Genomic DNA, 14,924 nt, shown 5'->3' with positions numbered 1-14,924 from the left:
GGCTCCCGCTGCCGTCCCCAGCGCCCTCGACGCACCACGTACTGAGGCGGCCCCAGCGGCCTCTGATCGGGCTCCCAGCCACGCAGGCCATGCTGGCCACGAGGGCAGGTGGGTGTGAGGTCCCGGGGTGAGGCCGGCAGGACTGGATGAGGCCGATGGGGAGCAGATTCCGGCCCCGGGCACTGACCGCCTAGGGCTACTCGCTCTCAGCCAGCCGAGGGTAATAAACGCAAGGCAGGAAGACCATTTTCTTTAAACACACAGCAGTGAACACATGTCTCAGCTCAAGTGCACACACCTCATAGGGGCACTGGCCGCCTGGGTCCCGCGTGACAGCTCCGAGCCGTCAGGGTCCAGCATGGCAGGGCGCAGAACCAGTGGCACTTAGGAAGCGGCCGTGCTCCCTGCCAAGGACCACTCCGGCTTGGCTTGTTCAGAAAGTGGACCACCCCAGCGTTAAACCAAACTCAGCTCCTCCCACACGCAGGTTTATTCCAGACCTTCCACAGGTGCAGGAGGGGCGCTGTGTCCCAGACACTCAGGCTAGGCTGGGGTGTAGGGCACAGACAGGGCAGGGATGGGCCCACCGTCTGATTAAAGTCGTGTTGTCTCCGAGCGTGGGTTTCTAGGTCCTTCAGCCCAGGACTGGGCACCGGCTGCTCGGGGGTCAGCAGGCGAGGCGCCTGGTGCACACGGCTGGTGACCTCGACTTGGCTTTACTGCAGATCCGCTTGGAATGACATGGTTCCTACCCGCCGCCTACCTTGACAAACACTGTTCAGGTGACGCTCCGCTGCCCACGCCAGTCCTGTGTGAAACGAACGGGCCCCACGGGCTCCGGCTCAGACGCTCGTTTCCGGGGTGTGAGCCACCTCCCCGTTTTTCTCAGGTTCTGCCTTCAGGAACCGCTCCACCTCCCTGGAGTCCACCTTGCCATCCGCAGGGGGCTTGGGGCACTCCGGCCCCTCCGCGTCTACAGCGGGCCTCCGCCCAATGCAGAAGAAGTTGCCCAAGGCCAGCACCAGGGACGCGGTCAACACCTCGGCCCCCGCCAGGATGAACACATACTGGTAGACGTGCGTCGCGTCCAGGAGTTTGCCTGCCAAGGGGACAGCGTCAGCCAGGGGCAAGAGGCACCCACTGAATCCCCTTCATGTCTCAGGGATGCGGCAGCACCACCCCTGAGATTCGGGTGTGGTCCTGCCTTTGGCCCAGGCCGCCCGCCTCTCCCACAGCCGATGGAGCGGGTCCCCACTCCTTCCTGACAGCTGCCGGCCGTGGGTCTGGACCGAGCAGGGGGTCCTCCTCTAAGTCCTCCCCCAGTGAGCCCCTCCCTGGGCAGGGCGGGCTCCCGGCCCCGCAGCCTCACCTCCCGACGGGGGCCCGACGAGCACGGCAATGGCCTCCAGCAGCAGCACAAGGCCAATGGCGCTGGAGAACTTGGAGGTGCCCACAACGGCCATGAGCACCTCAAACTGCAGCGCCCCCACCATGCCGTACGAGACGCCGAAGAAGATGCAGAAGACCACCAGGCCGCCGTAGTCGCCCGCCGTGGAGCCCGCGAGGTCGGTGATGCCGTTGAAGAGCATGGCGAAGCTGAAGAGGTAGACGGAGTAGGGCCGCACCGACGGCAGCCCCGTGACGAAGCCGGCGGCGGGCCGCGCGAAGATGTCCACCAAGCCCAGCACGGTGAGCAGGAAGGCGGCCCGCGCGTCCGGCACACCCAGGTCCTTGGCGTAGCTCACCACAAACACCGGCGGCACGAACAGCCCCAGCACCATGACGGAGGCAGCCGCCGCGTAGATAAGGAAGCCACGGTCCTTGAAGACGCTCAGGTCCAGCAGACGCCGGGCCGGCCCCTGGGGCCCCTTCCCCGCCCCCGCCCCCGCCCGGGGCACCTCCAGGGGCCTCATGAGAGCGGCGCACACGCAGCAGTTGAGCAGCAGGCCACCCAGGATGAGGAAGCCGCCCCGCCAGCCGTACTGGTCCTGCAGCACCTGGCCCAGCGGAGACAGCACGCACAGGAACACGGGGCTGCCCGCCGCCGCCAGCCCGTTGGCCATGGGGCGCCGCTTGCTGAAGTAGCGGTTTAGCATGATGAGTGATGGCTGGAAGTTGAGCGCCAGTCCCAGGCCTGGGGGAGGGGCGGGGGCAGGTGAGTGGCCTTGCCCCTTTGTCCCAGGACAGGCTTCTATGTGTGGGGTGTCAGTGTAGGAAGATGGTCACCCACTGACACGCCCAGGACACACATGGGGAACGAGGGGCGGGCTGGCACCCGGGGGGTGGGGTGGCAGGGGACCCACCGCCCCATTCTCCTTGGTCAGCCTGAGCTGTGGCCACCCGGAATGGATCTGCCACCGCCTGCCCGCCCAGCCTGCAGCTGGCTAGCCCCACTCACCAGTAAGGACCCCTGTGGTGAGGTACAGCTGGATGACACTCCGGCAGAAGGAGGCGGCCACCATGCCCAGGGATGCCAGGAGGCCACCCACCAGCATAACTGGCCGGCAGCCGAAGCGGTTCACACACACGCTGCAGAGCGGGCCTGCGGGGACAGGCTGAGTGGTGGGGTCCAGCCTCTCCGAGCCCCCCAGGCAGATGCCCCCAGCTCAGCAGACACCGGGAGTACCCGCTGCCCAGAGTGTGGTCACGGGCAGCCCCCAAACGGAGCGCAATTCACACCGAGAGGAGCCCGTGTTTGCCGCCCGCACATGAGGGGGCCGGACCTCGTGCTCGGGGATTGCACGGCTGAGTGGACGGGCCCGACCGACCCCGGGGAGAAGGCCCCTTACCTGTCCCGTACAGCATGGCCAGCAGGATGGAGGAGATCCAGGCCGTGTCGCTGTAGCCAATCCCAAACTCATGCATGAGCTCCTTGAAGAAGACGCTGACCGCCTTGGGGAAGGCGTAGGAGAAGCCCGTGATGACAAAGCAGCCCAGCAGGACGGCCCAGCCCCAGCCCCCGTCCGGGGCCTTGATGCCCGTCGGGCCCTCGTCCACCACGGCCCCTCCCATGGCCAGGAGGGCTGCTTTCTCGTCCCTGACAAAGAAGCAGATGAGGTCAGTGGGCTGTCAGGTGGTCATCCAGCCACAGCCCAGCAGTGTGGGGACAGACACCTGAGGGCTGGCCGCCCTCCCTTCGGGCCTCAGCCCCCAGCAGGAGCTCAGCTCTGGACGCACCTGATGCTCAGCGGCCTCTGGCCCTCACCTGTGTCACCAGTGCTTGGGCACAGCAGGAGGGTCTGGGGTGACCAGCAGCTGCGGCCCCTCCTCCCTCTGTCTGGCTGGTGGCTCCCACACAGCTGGCTCTAAAGGGCAGTGGCTTTTTTGGGCTCAGCCAGGTCTCAGGTTACCTCCTGAAGAGGGCAGACTCTAGGTGCGGTGCCCGGAAGCCTGAAGGGGGGTTTGCCAGGGCAGCTGGCCCTGCTGTTGGGGTGGACATCACTACTACCCAGGAGGCAGGTGGGGAAGGTGGGGACCTGGCCCATACAGGCGGACCCCCTGGTCACCCCCAGACGCTTGCTCCACCTTAATTATCCACAGGCCACAGCTCTTCTGGGAGGAGGCAGGGGCCTCCGGGTAAATCAAGGAAGGGGAGCCCTGGGCTGGGCGGCAGAGGCTGAACCAGGTGGAGGCATGTCTGCTAACGGACTTTGACCCTCTCTGGCAAGAGAAGAGTGGGCAGGGGCAGGCTTCTTCCATCCAGCCCACTGGAGCAGGCTGCCACGGCCAGGAGGGGGCTGATTGCACCCACTGCAGGCCCCACACCTGCGGCAGCCCAGACCCAGCAGCCCAGCTGGAGACCCTGCCTTCCCCTTGCATCTTCATTCCAGTCCCTCTGGCTGCTCCTGGCCCCAGAAATCCCCTGATTCCCCATCAGCCTGGTGGCCTTGTTCCCCCACCTCACCGGACAGAAGCTGTTCCAAGGGGACTCGGGCAGGCCTGAGACCTGGGGCGTGTTCAGTCCAGCCCACGCTGCTGGCTGCTGAAGCTCAGGTCCGTCCCCACTGGTGGTGTGCAGTGAACCAGCTGTCTGGGGAAAGACCCAGACGTGTCACATCTGCAGTCTTGCTGCCCAAGCACTTCAGTCGCTCCTTCCTCCCCCCCCTCGCTCCACCCTGCCATTTCCTCAGACCCCCCCCTTGGCCTGGCGCAGCCCCCTGGGTGGCCCACTTCCACAGCTAAGGCACACAGGGAGCCTGGCACAGGACCCGAGTGAGGACATGGTCTGTACCTGCACCCAGAGCACAGCTTCAGTGTGGGAGCAAAGGAATGTGGGAGATGCGTGCCTCTTGCACCTCCCTGACCCCGGGCATCCTGGCCACAGGTGCTGTGCCCTCTGGCGGGGTGTTTTCCGGAGCAGAGGCTGCCGTCCGAGAGCACCACCGTGGGACAGCCCGCCCCCCAGGGGCCAGCTAGTGGTCAGGGTGATGACTACACGGACAGCCCACTGAGCAGAGCAGCCCCCCAGTCTGGGCCAGAGGTCTGCCGTCAGCCTGTGCTGCTCCAGCCTGGCTAGGGGCACACGTGCTGCTTTTGGGAGCCCAGGAGAGGGTCTCTCAGGGCACCCAGACCCCAGGGCCCTCGGGCCCCGCCCATGGCTCCAGGCCCTGACCACTGAGGAGCCCTGGACTTCAGTGAGCAGCGCGGGCCATTTCTAGAGCCAAGGGTTGTGCACCCGTCGGGGGACACAGCCGAGAGGTGCACAGGGCGCCCCAGCCAGGGGAGCCCCCATTCTGCAAAAGCATCCACAGAACTGTGACTTGGCAAGCCCCCTGGGCGGCCCCCTTCCACATCTGAGGCACACAGGGAACCCGGGCCGGGACTCTGGCCCAGCCCTGGGGTCTCCAGAACCCAGCCTCTGACTGCAGCCAAACACTGCTGGGCGTGCGGGGCGGCCACTGTCCCAACTCGCGTAAGCTTCTCGTTTAAAAGGTCTCTCAGGCACACACAGCAGGGGAACTTTAAAGAAAAAACTGAAAAATACATACATTGTAGGAATGCTGTGTGATGCAGTGCCCCTAGTTCAGGCAGAAAGCATGGGCACCCCGGACCAGGACGCAGGACGCGTCACGGCCACGGGTGCCTGAAGCGCTGCTTGTGCTCAAAATCCTGCTTGTCTGGGCTGTGCCCTGACGTTTACTGCACTTTGTAAATACATCAGGTGGGCCGTGCAGAGGACAAGGAGGGGAGTGTGTCTGTAGCCAGGGTCACACAGCAAAACGGTCCGCCTGGCTGTACCTGCCACACCTGGACGCTCTCACCAGGGGACCATGGGCGCCCCCACCTTGTTGGCCCTGTGCTCTGCTCGTCTGCTGCCCGCTATGGCTGGACCCTCCCTGGACGCCCCCAGGGTCCTCAGGAGATACACACCAGTTGCCTGTGGGGCACGGGGCATCCCCTGAACTAGCATCTAGAATGCTGAAGAGGCAGAAGGGGCGGTGCCAGGCCCAGAGGCCAGCTGGGGATGGCACGTTCTGGGACCTGTGTGGGTCCCAGAAGGCCCGTGTGGCTGCCATGTGAGGCTCACCGGGGTCAGGGCCCGCCCTCTGCGCTTGGATCAAGGCCACACAGGGTTTCTCTCCTACCCGCCCCTGTCGGCCCACTGGCTCTTCAAACACTTCTCCCAGCGAACCCCCAGCCTGCGGGGCCAGCCGTACTGAAATGGCCCCCTGCCCCATTCCTCACACCAGCTGGTCCTCAGTGAGGTTTTGACTTGAAAATGCTGGGGCAGTGGGCAAGCTGGGGAGGGTGTGGGGAGTGGGCTTGAGGTTTGGGGAAAGGGATTCTGCCCATGTATGGTGGGTAGATGCGGGGCCAGGCCTCCAAAAGCCAAATGGCCTCATCAACCCAACCCATCTTGAGGGCTGGGGCTGGCTGAGGTGCAACTGGCTGATGCTTCACGGAAAACCCTGCCATTGCTCAATCAGGACCCAGGGTGGAAGAGACAGCCCTGCGCTGGGAGGCACCCTGACTGTTCATGACATTTACCCTCCTGGGGAAGCATGCGAACCATGTCCCAGCCCAGAAATAACCCTCTCTGAGCTTTAGAAAGCTGATCTCCCAGGTGGGGTTTGTGTCCCCGCTTCTGGGTCAGGCAGGCCCCACACCCCTGAGCAACTGGCAGCTGAGCAGCAGAAGGCGGGAGCAGGCGTGCACGGGGGACCCCTGGACTGACCCGTTCAGGAGGATCCATTGTGCCCTCCCAAGGGGGGCCCCCTGCAGGCTGCTCCCTTGGGGCCCACTGGCCGTCCCAGCTGCCCGGTTCTAGGCCTGGCCTCCTGCCAGGTCAGGCTGCAGCCGTCTCTGGTCACCCCTCTCCCCAGTGCCCCCTCCTCTGCCTACACTCCCCGGCTTTGAAGTCCATCTGGGTGTTGACAGTGCCAAGCCCCAGCCCATCTGCTCCTTGTTGCATCTCCAACCTCACACCCCCAAGCCCACATCCTGTCGCTTCATCCAGCTCTGGGGACCCCCTCCTGCTGCAGGCGCACAGCCACCCCAGTGCACCTGGGGTCCTGCATCTAGCCAGTCAGCCCCAGGGCAGCCCATGTCCCCTGCTTGCAGGGAACTGATCCCTGGCCCTAAAGCCTGCCGCCTGTCCCAGTGATTAAAGGCTCCTGTTAGAGGAGGTTGGCCAGTTATCTAGCTGGACTTCCAGGCCTTGGAGACTAGCTCTGGCCTGCGATGCAGCAAAGGGGCAATTATATTCCTTCCTAGACTTGGGGAAACAGCCAGCCCCAAGGCCCCTGAAGCCAGTGGGGGTGGCCGCCAGCCAAGAGGCTTCTGTGTCCTCAGAGGAGGGAAGGGCTCCCCTTCCTTCCCTCACTGCCCACTGTGCAAACAGGTAACCAGCAGGTCTGGGACACTGTCACCTGCCCAGGTTCAGCGCAGGACCCCAGATACCCACCTGTGTGCGGAGCTGTGATGAGGAAAGTGCCAGGGGCTTTCTCTGGGGAGGTGGGTGGTTGGCGCTGGGCTAGGGTCTGGCTTGGGCCCTCCACCCCACTTCTGCTGATCACACACCCCCACCCAGTGCATGGCTGGCACCCCTGCAAGCTCTAGGGCGCACTCACATCTGCTTGCAGGGCCTGGGGGAGGGAACACTGGCCTCATTGGCCAGATTGGACACTGCACCCTGGCCAGCCCCTGGTTCTGAGTCATTTCTCCCTCCAACACCATCCCCCACTTTGACGAGGAGGAGGCCACAGGCTGGTGGCCGTGGGTGGCCCTGTCAGACCCCCTCTGGAAGGCTCGGAGGTCAGCGAGGGGCTGGGAGGCAGTGGAAGCTGGAGCCCAAAGCCCCCTCCCCTCCCCGCCTGGCCCCCGCCCAGCCTGGGAGTGCCTGCCTGCCCGCCCGACCACGTGGCCACCTGGTCCTATTCCTCAGCTGCCTGCAGTCCCCACCCTAAAGCCAGTTCCCTAAGGGGAAGGCTCAAGAGGAGTCTCTGCCCCAGCAAGTCCCACTAGCCAGGACGGCCCCTCCCACCAACTCTGCCTGGGGGCCTAGTGGGCGCAGGTGGGGGTCGGGCGACCCCTGCCGGGCTGGGTGGGGCCCACCTGGGTAGAGACGGGGGGAAGGGGGTGGGAAGGGAGGATGCTCCGCCGGCTCCGCCCCGGCCGCTCGCCTGGCTGAGGGACGTGGGGGACGTGACCGCGCCAAGGGAGGAGCCGACGCCGTATTGCCTGGAGTAGGCGCCCTCCCCGTCTGCTACCGTATTATCCGGCCCGCGCGGCCCATGTACGGGGCCGCAGGAGTCAGCGAACAGCGGAGCCACACGGAATCCCGTGGCTCCCCCAGGGCAGGACCGGCTTCATTTCCCTCGACAGGGTACTCGACCCCGGATCTCTGGGATGGCTTCTCCTAACGGCCCATTTCACAGATGGGGACTGAGGCAACTATGCTCCTCCCCCCACCTCCAGTGCGGCCCGTGCCCACTGTACCCAGGCCTTACCTTGAGACGCGCTGATGGGTCGATGGCTGTGTGGCGTCTTCTCCACTCACCACCACCCAGAAGGGCCAGTGAGTGGGAGCCCACTGGTCCTCCTCCACACACACTCCTCGGCCACTGCCCTGGGGAGCACAGCCTCTCCTGGTGTCCAGCTGAAGTCAGAGCCAGGTTTCCTCCTGTGTGTCAGGCCCTGCCCGGGGTCACATGGGGTCATTACTGCCTTGGGACCAGGCTTCCCAATGCCTACCCCAGGCTCTGTCCACACCACACCTGCCTGGGCACTGCCACCAGTAACCCCAGAGGCCCTCTGGGGGCAGACCTCCCAACGGAAACAACTCGTGAACCCCTGCCCACCCCACAAAGCCCAATCCAACCTCCTCAGCCCTGCGTCTCTCCTTCCTAGCACCCACCTGACCCCAGTAGACCCTTGGGCCTTGGTCATGAGGCAGGGGGACCCTGGAACCCACCCACCCACACAGCATCCACCCCTGCTCTGACTGGACAAGCCCTTCGGTCCTGGGTTGTATAGAGGAAGGTCCGGCTGCCATCTGATGCCCATCAGACCACCCAGCCAGGCCATGGTCACCATACAGCGTGATCCTGTCAGCCCAGGCTCCTCTGGACGTGCAGCTCAGTGCCTCTGGGACAGAGAAGCACTCTGGCCTTCTGGGGTGCCCCTTGGTCCCTCATTCAGACTCCAGGTACCCCAGTGGCTATGACCTGTTTCCCTTCCATTCATTCAGCGTGGTCCAGAAACCCAGGTAGGTGCATTATCAACCCATTTTTCACAAAAGTAAACTGAAACTCCTGAGGCCCTGCCTGATTCTCCCACGGGCTGGGGGCTGGGACGGGTTGAGGCGAACCCAGGGAGCCCAGACTAATTCCCCGAGTCTAGGATGAAAGCCGTCGCCCGAGGACAGGTGTGGGTCGGGGAGTGTTTAGGGCGGCGGCGAGAAGGGGGAGGAGGTGAGAGAGAGGACCTCCCGCGGCGCATGTGCTCCCCACTGCCTCGGGTTGGGGGCCCCACCAAATATAGCCCGCGCGCCCGGCCGCTGCGGACCGATCTATATTTATAACCGGGACCAGCCTGGGCCGCCAGGCGCAGCCACCTCCTAGCCAGAGCCCGTTCCCCGAGGTCCGCCCGACGGAGGGGCGCCCGGGAGGGTCAGGCAAGATCACGCGACCCGGGTCCGAGGACGCGGAGGGGGCGCAGCTGGCTCCCCAGGGCCCCCTTTGCGGGAGGTGCGGGGCTCGTCCGTGCCCGGGCATCCCCGGACCAGGAAGGTACCCGGCAAGGGGAGCGAAAGCGCGTACTCAGCGCTCGGGCGGCTCGGAGGGTCCAGGATTCGGGCCCCCGGCCCGCGCGGAGCATCCGGGCCGCGCCTACCTGCCGCCGCTCGCCAGCGCGCCTCTGCCCGTCTCTGCCCGCCTGGCTGCTGGGCCCGCCCCGGGGGCGACTCGGTGCTCTGGTCGCTCGCGCGGCACGTCCCCCGCGCACGTCACGGCCTCTGGCGCCGCCCATGCCGCCCCGCCTGGACCCCATGCCACCGCGGGAGGGGCGACCCTGTGCTCCCCGACGGCGCGTCCCGGGTTCTCCCGCGGGTGGAGGGGCCCGCTCGCGGACCACAGCCGGGAGACGTGGCTTCTCGCCCGGTCAGCCCCGCGCCCGCCGCGCCCGCGGTCGGGCCGCCCGGCCCTTAGCCACCTCATTTTCCCCTCTGTGCGCGCTGTCTTCCAAGCTTGGCGGGGTCCCGCGACCTCCCGGCAGTGATCCCCTTTGCCCCCCACGCCCCGGGCCACGCGCACCCACCTGCACACCATGCCACGAGGTGCCCGCAGACCCCGTGGAGTTCCCGCCTCCAGCTCCCCAGCAGCCCTCGGGCCCGCAGACCTCCCTCCCCAGGCCACCCTGGGATCTGCGCCCCCATCCAAACCTGCGCTTCCTCCCGGGGCTGGGGAAGCCGCCGGCCCTGCGTTGCCTGGGTGATCTTGGGCAAGGCCGGCACCCCCTCAGAACTTCCGTTTCCTTGTGTGGCTGCGCGCCCTGCGAAGCCACATGCGGCCGTGCCCCTCCCCTCACGCACCCAGAGCCGGGTCGTGGGGATGGGAGGACGGCCAGGTCCCAAGACGTTCTCATCCCCACTCCCTGCAGGTACTCGCCCATGGGGGTGCGACGATCCGGCAAGGCGCTCGAGCCCCACTGTTCTCTGCAAAGTGGAAAGAGCTAAGGTTTGAGGAGGCAGCAGGGGGCGAGGCTTGGGGGTGGGGGACAGCTGGGACCACAGGAACACTTGCCACCTCACCAACTTGGAATGACACCCCAAGTCTCCTGGGGGTACAGGAGGCGGAGGCACTGGCAACTCTGGGCTTTGTCACAGATCCCAGCTTGTCTAGAATGGAGGGCCGAGCACTTCAGTGGAGGATTACCTGCTCCAGGGGCCTGTGGGCACCCCCACAATAAAACGGGGTGGGCAGAATGGCGGTATTGGCCTCCTGGCCCAAAGCCCCCTTCTGAGATGCCAAGTCCACAGAGAGACCACCCCCCACCTACCCCCTGGCACTCACATTGGCTGGGCCATGTGGGGCTTGGGTGGCTGGGGTGTCCCTGCCCCCTCAAGGCCTCCCAAGGCCAGGGCTGGGCCTTCTCAGAGCTCTCAGACCTGGGCAGACTCCCACGCAGTGATCCCCCACCCAGTGATCTGAGGGGTGCCTGAGGTCTGGCCTTTGTCCTCCCAGAGGGGAGGGGCTCCTCAGGTCCCACTGGGAGAGCTGGGGGCAGTCAGCTGGGGACACCGTGGTTCTGTGGGAGCCCTGCAGTGAGAGAGGACTGTCCCCCAGGCCCACAGCCCCTTAGACGGAGTCTGCCTTGGCTGTGGGCCCCAGGACCAGCCTGACTGCCCACCTAGAGCTGCTGGGGGCTCCCCCTCACAGGGACACAGAGGGAGAGCTGATCGGCCCTGGCCTTGCAGTCCCCCATCCCAGCAGAGTGTTACAGGGCGTGGGCTCTGACTGAGGGCGTTGGGGGGGAAGACCTAAGGGGGTGCCGAATGATAGCTACTGTGTGGTGCCCTTTGAACTTGCAGGTAATCAGAAGAGGGTAAGGAAGGCTAAGCCAGGGTCTCATCCGGACCAGGGCCCTGCAGGGGCCAGGAGCCTGGAGACCCGAGACTTTCAGCCCCACCTCCCAGGACTCTGGTGCTCCTTAACGGGTGTCCCCCTGGACCTCTGAGTGCTCAGCCATCAGAAAGTCTCCGTGTGAGGTCCCAGCATGAGGGGACCTGGCCCTCGTCCATCCTGGCATCTGGATGGACCCCAGGTCTCAGGTTGCAAGGCTCTGATCTGCACAGCTCCACGGGGCACCTTCAAGTTTGGGAGAAGGTGGCCTCCAGAGGGGCTCCCATCTCCTCCTGGGTGCTTCAGGCCCCTCCCAGGGCCCAGAACCCTGAACATGGGGAAGTGGGTGCTGTGCAGGGGAAGGGTGGAGAAAGCCAGCGGCACCCATCCCAGAGCTTGCTCCAGTGCCTGGTCCCCCACATTGGTCCTGGGCCAGCCCCCCAACTGAGGCTGCCCTTTTCTGAAAGGGAAGGGGGTGGGGGACCAGGGAGGTGTAGCCACCCCTGGCGAGGGGGTGGTTTCACAGGACTGCGCTGCCCTCCCCCACGGTCCAGGAGCCCCCACCTGCCCCATCCTCCTGTCCATCTCCTTGATTTCCAGTCCCTGCAGGTCCAGGCAGGCCCTGGGGTGTGCTCCAAGGGGCCTCCAGGGTTGTGTCCCCTTGCCCAGCCGGCTGAGGCTCCTGTTGGCTTCCCACCAGCTGTCTCTGGCACAGGTGGTGGGTTGGAGGGGCAGCAATTGCCACGCTGCTGTGCATGCAGACGGAAGGCTCCGAAAAGGACACTGGAAACCCAGAGAGGCTTCTGAGGGTCGCTGTGGCCGTGCCCAGGGAGGGTGGCAGGACAGGCCTGCTCTGGCCCGGGGTCAGGTCTTGGGTGCCAGGGAACCTTCCAGGGCCTGATGGAGCCATGCAGACTCCCCCATCCTCAAGACCTGGGAACCCCTGGGCAGATGAAGAAAGCTGAGTCACGGCATGGACATTCCAGCCAAGCTACAACCTCTGCCCTGGGGTCCAGGCTCTCTTTAGGGGCCTGGTGGCACCATGTCATAGTGAGTCTGCACTCTCCCTCCACACCTGCGGCTACACCTTCCCTGACTCCAGGTTGGAGAGGCCAGGCCGCCTTTCCAGATGACTGAGGCCAGTGAGGGCAGCCGGGCCCCAGGGCCAGGCATTTCCACACACGCCCCTGGCCTCCCACGCTTTCCTGGGGCCTTTTCCTCAGTGTCTCCTCAGGCTCATAGGAAAATTAACATATTACCCACTCAGCCAGCTAGCTGTGGCCAAAGGCCAGACCCCCCCGCCTGCCCAGCCTGGTGTACTGTGCCCAGCGCAGCTGTTGGCATGGCCGTTAAGACGGGGGTGGGGTGTCTGTGTTGGGTGGGGGTTGGGGTGTCACACTCATTAATCAGTCCCTATCCCTCCCCCCCACCCTCTGGCAGCCACTTGTCTGATGTGTGTCTCTGGGTTTGCCTGTTCTGGGTGCAGGAGAAAACTCACGCGTGATGTGGCCTTTTGTGACGGCTGCTTTCCCAACACGAGCTTTGCAAGGTTCGTCTGGGCCTCGGCCTCCCTCCCTTCTTTCTTTTTTATGGCTGAGTAACATTCTGTCGCAGGGATGGACCACCTGTGGTGACCTACTCATCTGTGGGTGGACTCTGAGGTCATTTCCACCTTTTGGTGGTTGTGAACGGTGTTGCTGTAAACAACCATCCTGTTTGTTTCTGTGTGGACATGTTTTCATTTCCCTGGGTACAGAGCTAGGAGTGGCACTGCCGCTGCTCCTTCACGCATTGTACGTTTGGCCTTTTGAGGAACGGCCAGAGTCTTTCTCACAGCAGTGGCGTCCTGTGCTGTCCCTCCAGTGGTACCCAGGCTCCTAGTCTCACAACATGTGGTATTTTCTCTTTTCTTAAATTGTAGCCATCCCAGGGGGGTGAGGCGGCCTCTCACTGTGGTTTTTGTTTGCGTTTCCCTGATGGCTAATGATGTTGAGCATCTTTCATGGGCTCGCTGGTCACGCGTGTATCTTCTTTGGAGAAGTGTCTATTCGAGTCCTTCACCCATTTTAAAAATTGGACTGTTTGTCTTTTCTGTTGAGTTTACTGTTCTCGATGGAGCCTTAGCAGATACATGATTTGCAAATATTTTGTCCCGTTTCGTGGGTGGTCTTTTCGCTCTTATAATGGCCTTTGATGCATGAAGGTTTTATCTTTGCTTCTTTGGTTGCCATGTTTTTGGACTCATGTCTAATAATCGATTGCATGTAAGTTTGCCTTGTGTTTTCTTCTAAGACTTGCATAGTTTTAGCTCTCGTGTTTAGCTTGTGGATCCACTTTGCATGGGTTTCCGCATGTGGGTGAGATGGGGTCTTGTTTGCTTTTGCACGAGGGAATGCATTTGCTGCAGCACTGCTGTGGTCTGTTACTTTCAAAATTTCAAACGTAAGTGTGTGTGATCAGCCCGCTTGGTGATTAAGCTGGAGTGGGCGACACTAGGCGGGGCCCCTGTGGGGCCCGAGGCTGCCCTGGGCATCCCCCTTCCTGCTCCTGGGGCAGCCAAACCCTGCCCCAGCCCCTTGCCCCCTACAGCACTGGAGCCCGTGCGCCTTACTGATGGGCACGGGTGTGGGAGTGCTCACCTGGCATGAAGGGCATGAGGTGCCTGGAACCTTGGCTCCTCTGTAGACCATCAAGACTCACCTCTGTCCCTGAGATCTGGCTGGAGGCTGGCCAGGGAGTGGCCCCGAGCATTTGGGCTCCCCCTGCCCCCAGGCCCTTTGGGTCCAGCCTCCCGAATGCTTTTCCTCTTCCTGTGCTGCTGCCTGCCCTTCGTCCCATGGGCGGCCATGGGGCTCTGCCATCCCTGCCCCATTGTGAGCTGTGGGCTGGGGGGGGGGGGTTGTCAGGGCTCCCTCTGCCCATCTAGGCCTTGGGACACAGGGGAAAACAAGTCAGGGTTGGAAGTGTCACCTGATGCTTTCCACTGGCTGGGGCCCCTCACCTCCCTCTTTGCTTCCTGCCTCCACACCCCCCATCCCCCGGGACCCGCCCCCTCCAGGCCCAAAGGGCTGCCCTTCAGCCTTTCTCTGATGTCCCCACTGTCTGTTCCTCTGTCTTCTCCTCCTGAGGCCGCCCAGCCCAGGCACCCAGTGGGCACCTCCTCTGCTGCCCATAAGCCTGCACTCCCTGCATGTCCCATCAGCACAGGGAGGTGACACTGCACAGCTCCGGAGCAGTGGCTGTGGGGCATCACCTCACCGCCACTGTTTGCCCCCAGCCCTGGCCTGAATGAGGTGTCGCTAAGAAGCCGTGGGGTGGCCAGGCAGGAACCTAGGATACTGCCCATGAAAGGCTGGTGGCCAGAAGCACCACCAAGGTCAAGGGCGGGGAACCCCCACTGGCTGGGCCTGGCCCCGAGCACCCAGTCTCCCCACATGGGGGCCCAGGACAGAGCTGGTGACTACACAGCCTCTGCTGGCAGCGGCCTGCTCCAGTGGTTCTGGCATGTCCCAAGAGCAGCCAAGTCGTACCTGCAACTATACCTGCTCACCAGGTGAGGTGCAGGGCCTATCATGGGCCGGGGACTGCTGAGGAGCTGACTGCACAGACCCTCCTCAGTGAGGGACCTTGCCGGGGGAGCACCCCACTACCCCCCACTGTCTGTCCAGGCCTCCAGCCCCGACCCTGATGTGCAGGGGCCACTTCTCAGACCACACGGGGGGACCCGAGGCCGTGTGGGGCTGTACTGCTGCCAGTGGACGGCTCCCTGCCTCCCAGGCTCCCGACCCCATGTTGAGGGCCCCGCCCCCTCCTCCTCTGTGTCTGTACCCCTCTGGGCAGGGGCCTTGTCCATTCTCAGGGCCC

The 14,924-nt window shown here is 64.2% G+C and overlaps 2 protein-coding genes across 14 annotated transcripts in view; one reads left to right on the top strand and one right to left on the bottom strand.

The window, feature by feature from the left end:
* Positions 1-467: 467 nt before the first annotated feature.
* SLC16A3 (solute carrier family 16 member 3) lies at positions 468-9,981 on the bottom strand. 9 transcript variants are annotated; one of them, XM_074320983.1, is made up of 8 exons: positions 9,334-9,711; positions 7,950-8,136; positions 3,905-4,030; positions 3,206-3,353; positions 2,790-3,037; positions 2,399-2,542; positions 1,370-2,134; positions 468-1,099 (listed from the first exon to the last, which is right to left on the bottom strand). In XM_074320983.1, the coding sequence occupies exons 5-8, from the start codon at positions 3,010-3,012 to the stop codon at positions 843-845; spliced, it is 1,389 nt and encodes a 462-aa protein (XP_074177084.1). In that variant the 5' UTR covers positions 3,013-3,037; positions 3,206-3,353; positions 3,905-4,030; positions 7,950-8,136; positions 9,334-9,711; the 3' UTR covers positions 468-842. The 9 variants fall into 9 exon arrangements, with proteins under 9 accessions (XP_074177084.1, XP_019591092.2, XP_019591091.2 ...); XM_019735533.2 differs by lacking the exons at positions 3,206-3,353; positions 9,334-9,711 and adding an exon at positions 9,881-9,981; XM_019735532.2 differs by lacking the exons at positions 3,206-3,353; positions 9,334-9,711 and adding an exon at positions 9,757-9,895.
* A 68-nt stretch (positions 9,982-10,049) lies between these two features.
* CCDC57 (coiled-coil domain containing 57) overlaps positions 10,050-14,924 on the top strand; it is a 94,131-nt gene continuing 89,256 nt past the window's right edge. For all 5 annotated transcript variants that reach the window (XR_012492418.1, XM_074320962.1, XM_074320963.1 and 2 more), the window contains exon 1: positions 10,050-10,175. Coding sequence is in view for 4 of the 5 variants with exons in the window: in XM_074320962.1 (XP_074177063.1) it covers positions 10,050-10,175 (126 nt within the window). In the remaining variant the exon portion in view is untranslated. The remainder of the gene's footprint in view (positions 10,176-14,924) is intronic.

This window comes from Rhinolophus sinicus, linkage group LG15 (assembly GCF_036562045.2).
Source record: "Rhinolophus sinicus isolate RSC01 linkage group LG15, ASM3656204v1, whole genome shotgun sequence".
Taxonomy (NCBI): Eukaryota; Metazoa; Chordata; class Mammalia; order Chiroptera; family Rhinolophidae; genus Rhinolophus; species Rhinolophus sinicus.
Note: the sequence above shows the minus strand (reverse complement) of the source record. Positions and strands in the feature narration are given on the sequence as shown.

Coding starts and splice junctions, on each gene's coding strand:
- SLC16A3 (XM_019735530.2), bottom strand. CDS start 7,176: ATGGTGTTGGAGGGAGAAATGACTCAGAACCAGGGGCTGGCCAGGGTG. Junction 2,543..2,789: donor GGCCATGCTGTACGGGACAG/GTAAGGGGCCTT, acceptor CTGTCCCCGCAG/GCCCGCTCTGCAGCGTGTGT. Junction 2,135..2,398: donor CACCACAGGGGTCCTTACTG/GTGAGTGGGGCT, acceptor CCCCTCCCCCAG/GCCTGGGACTGGCGCTCAAC.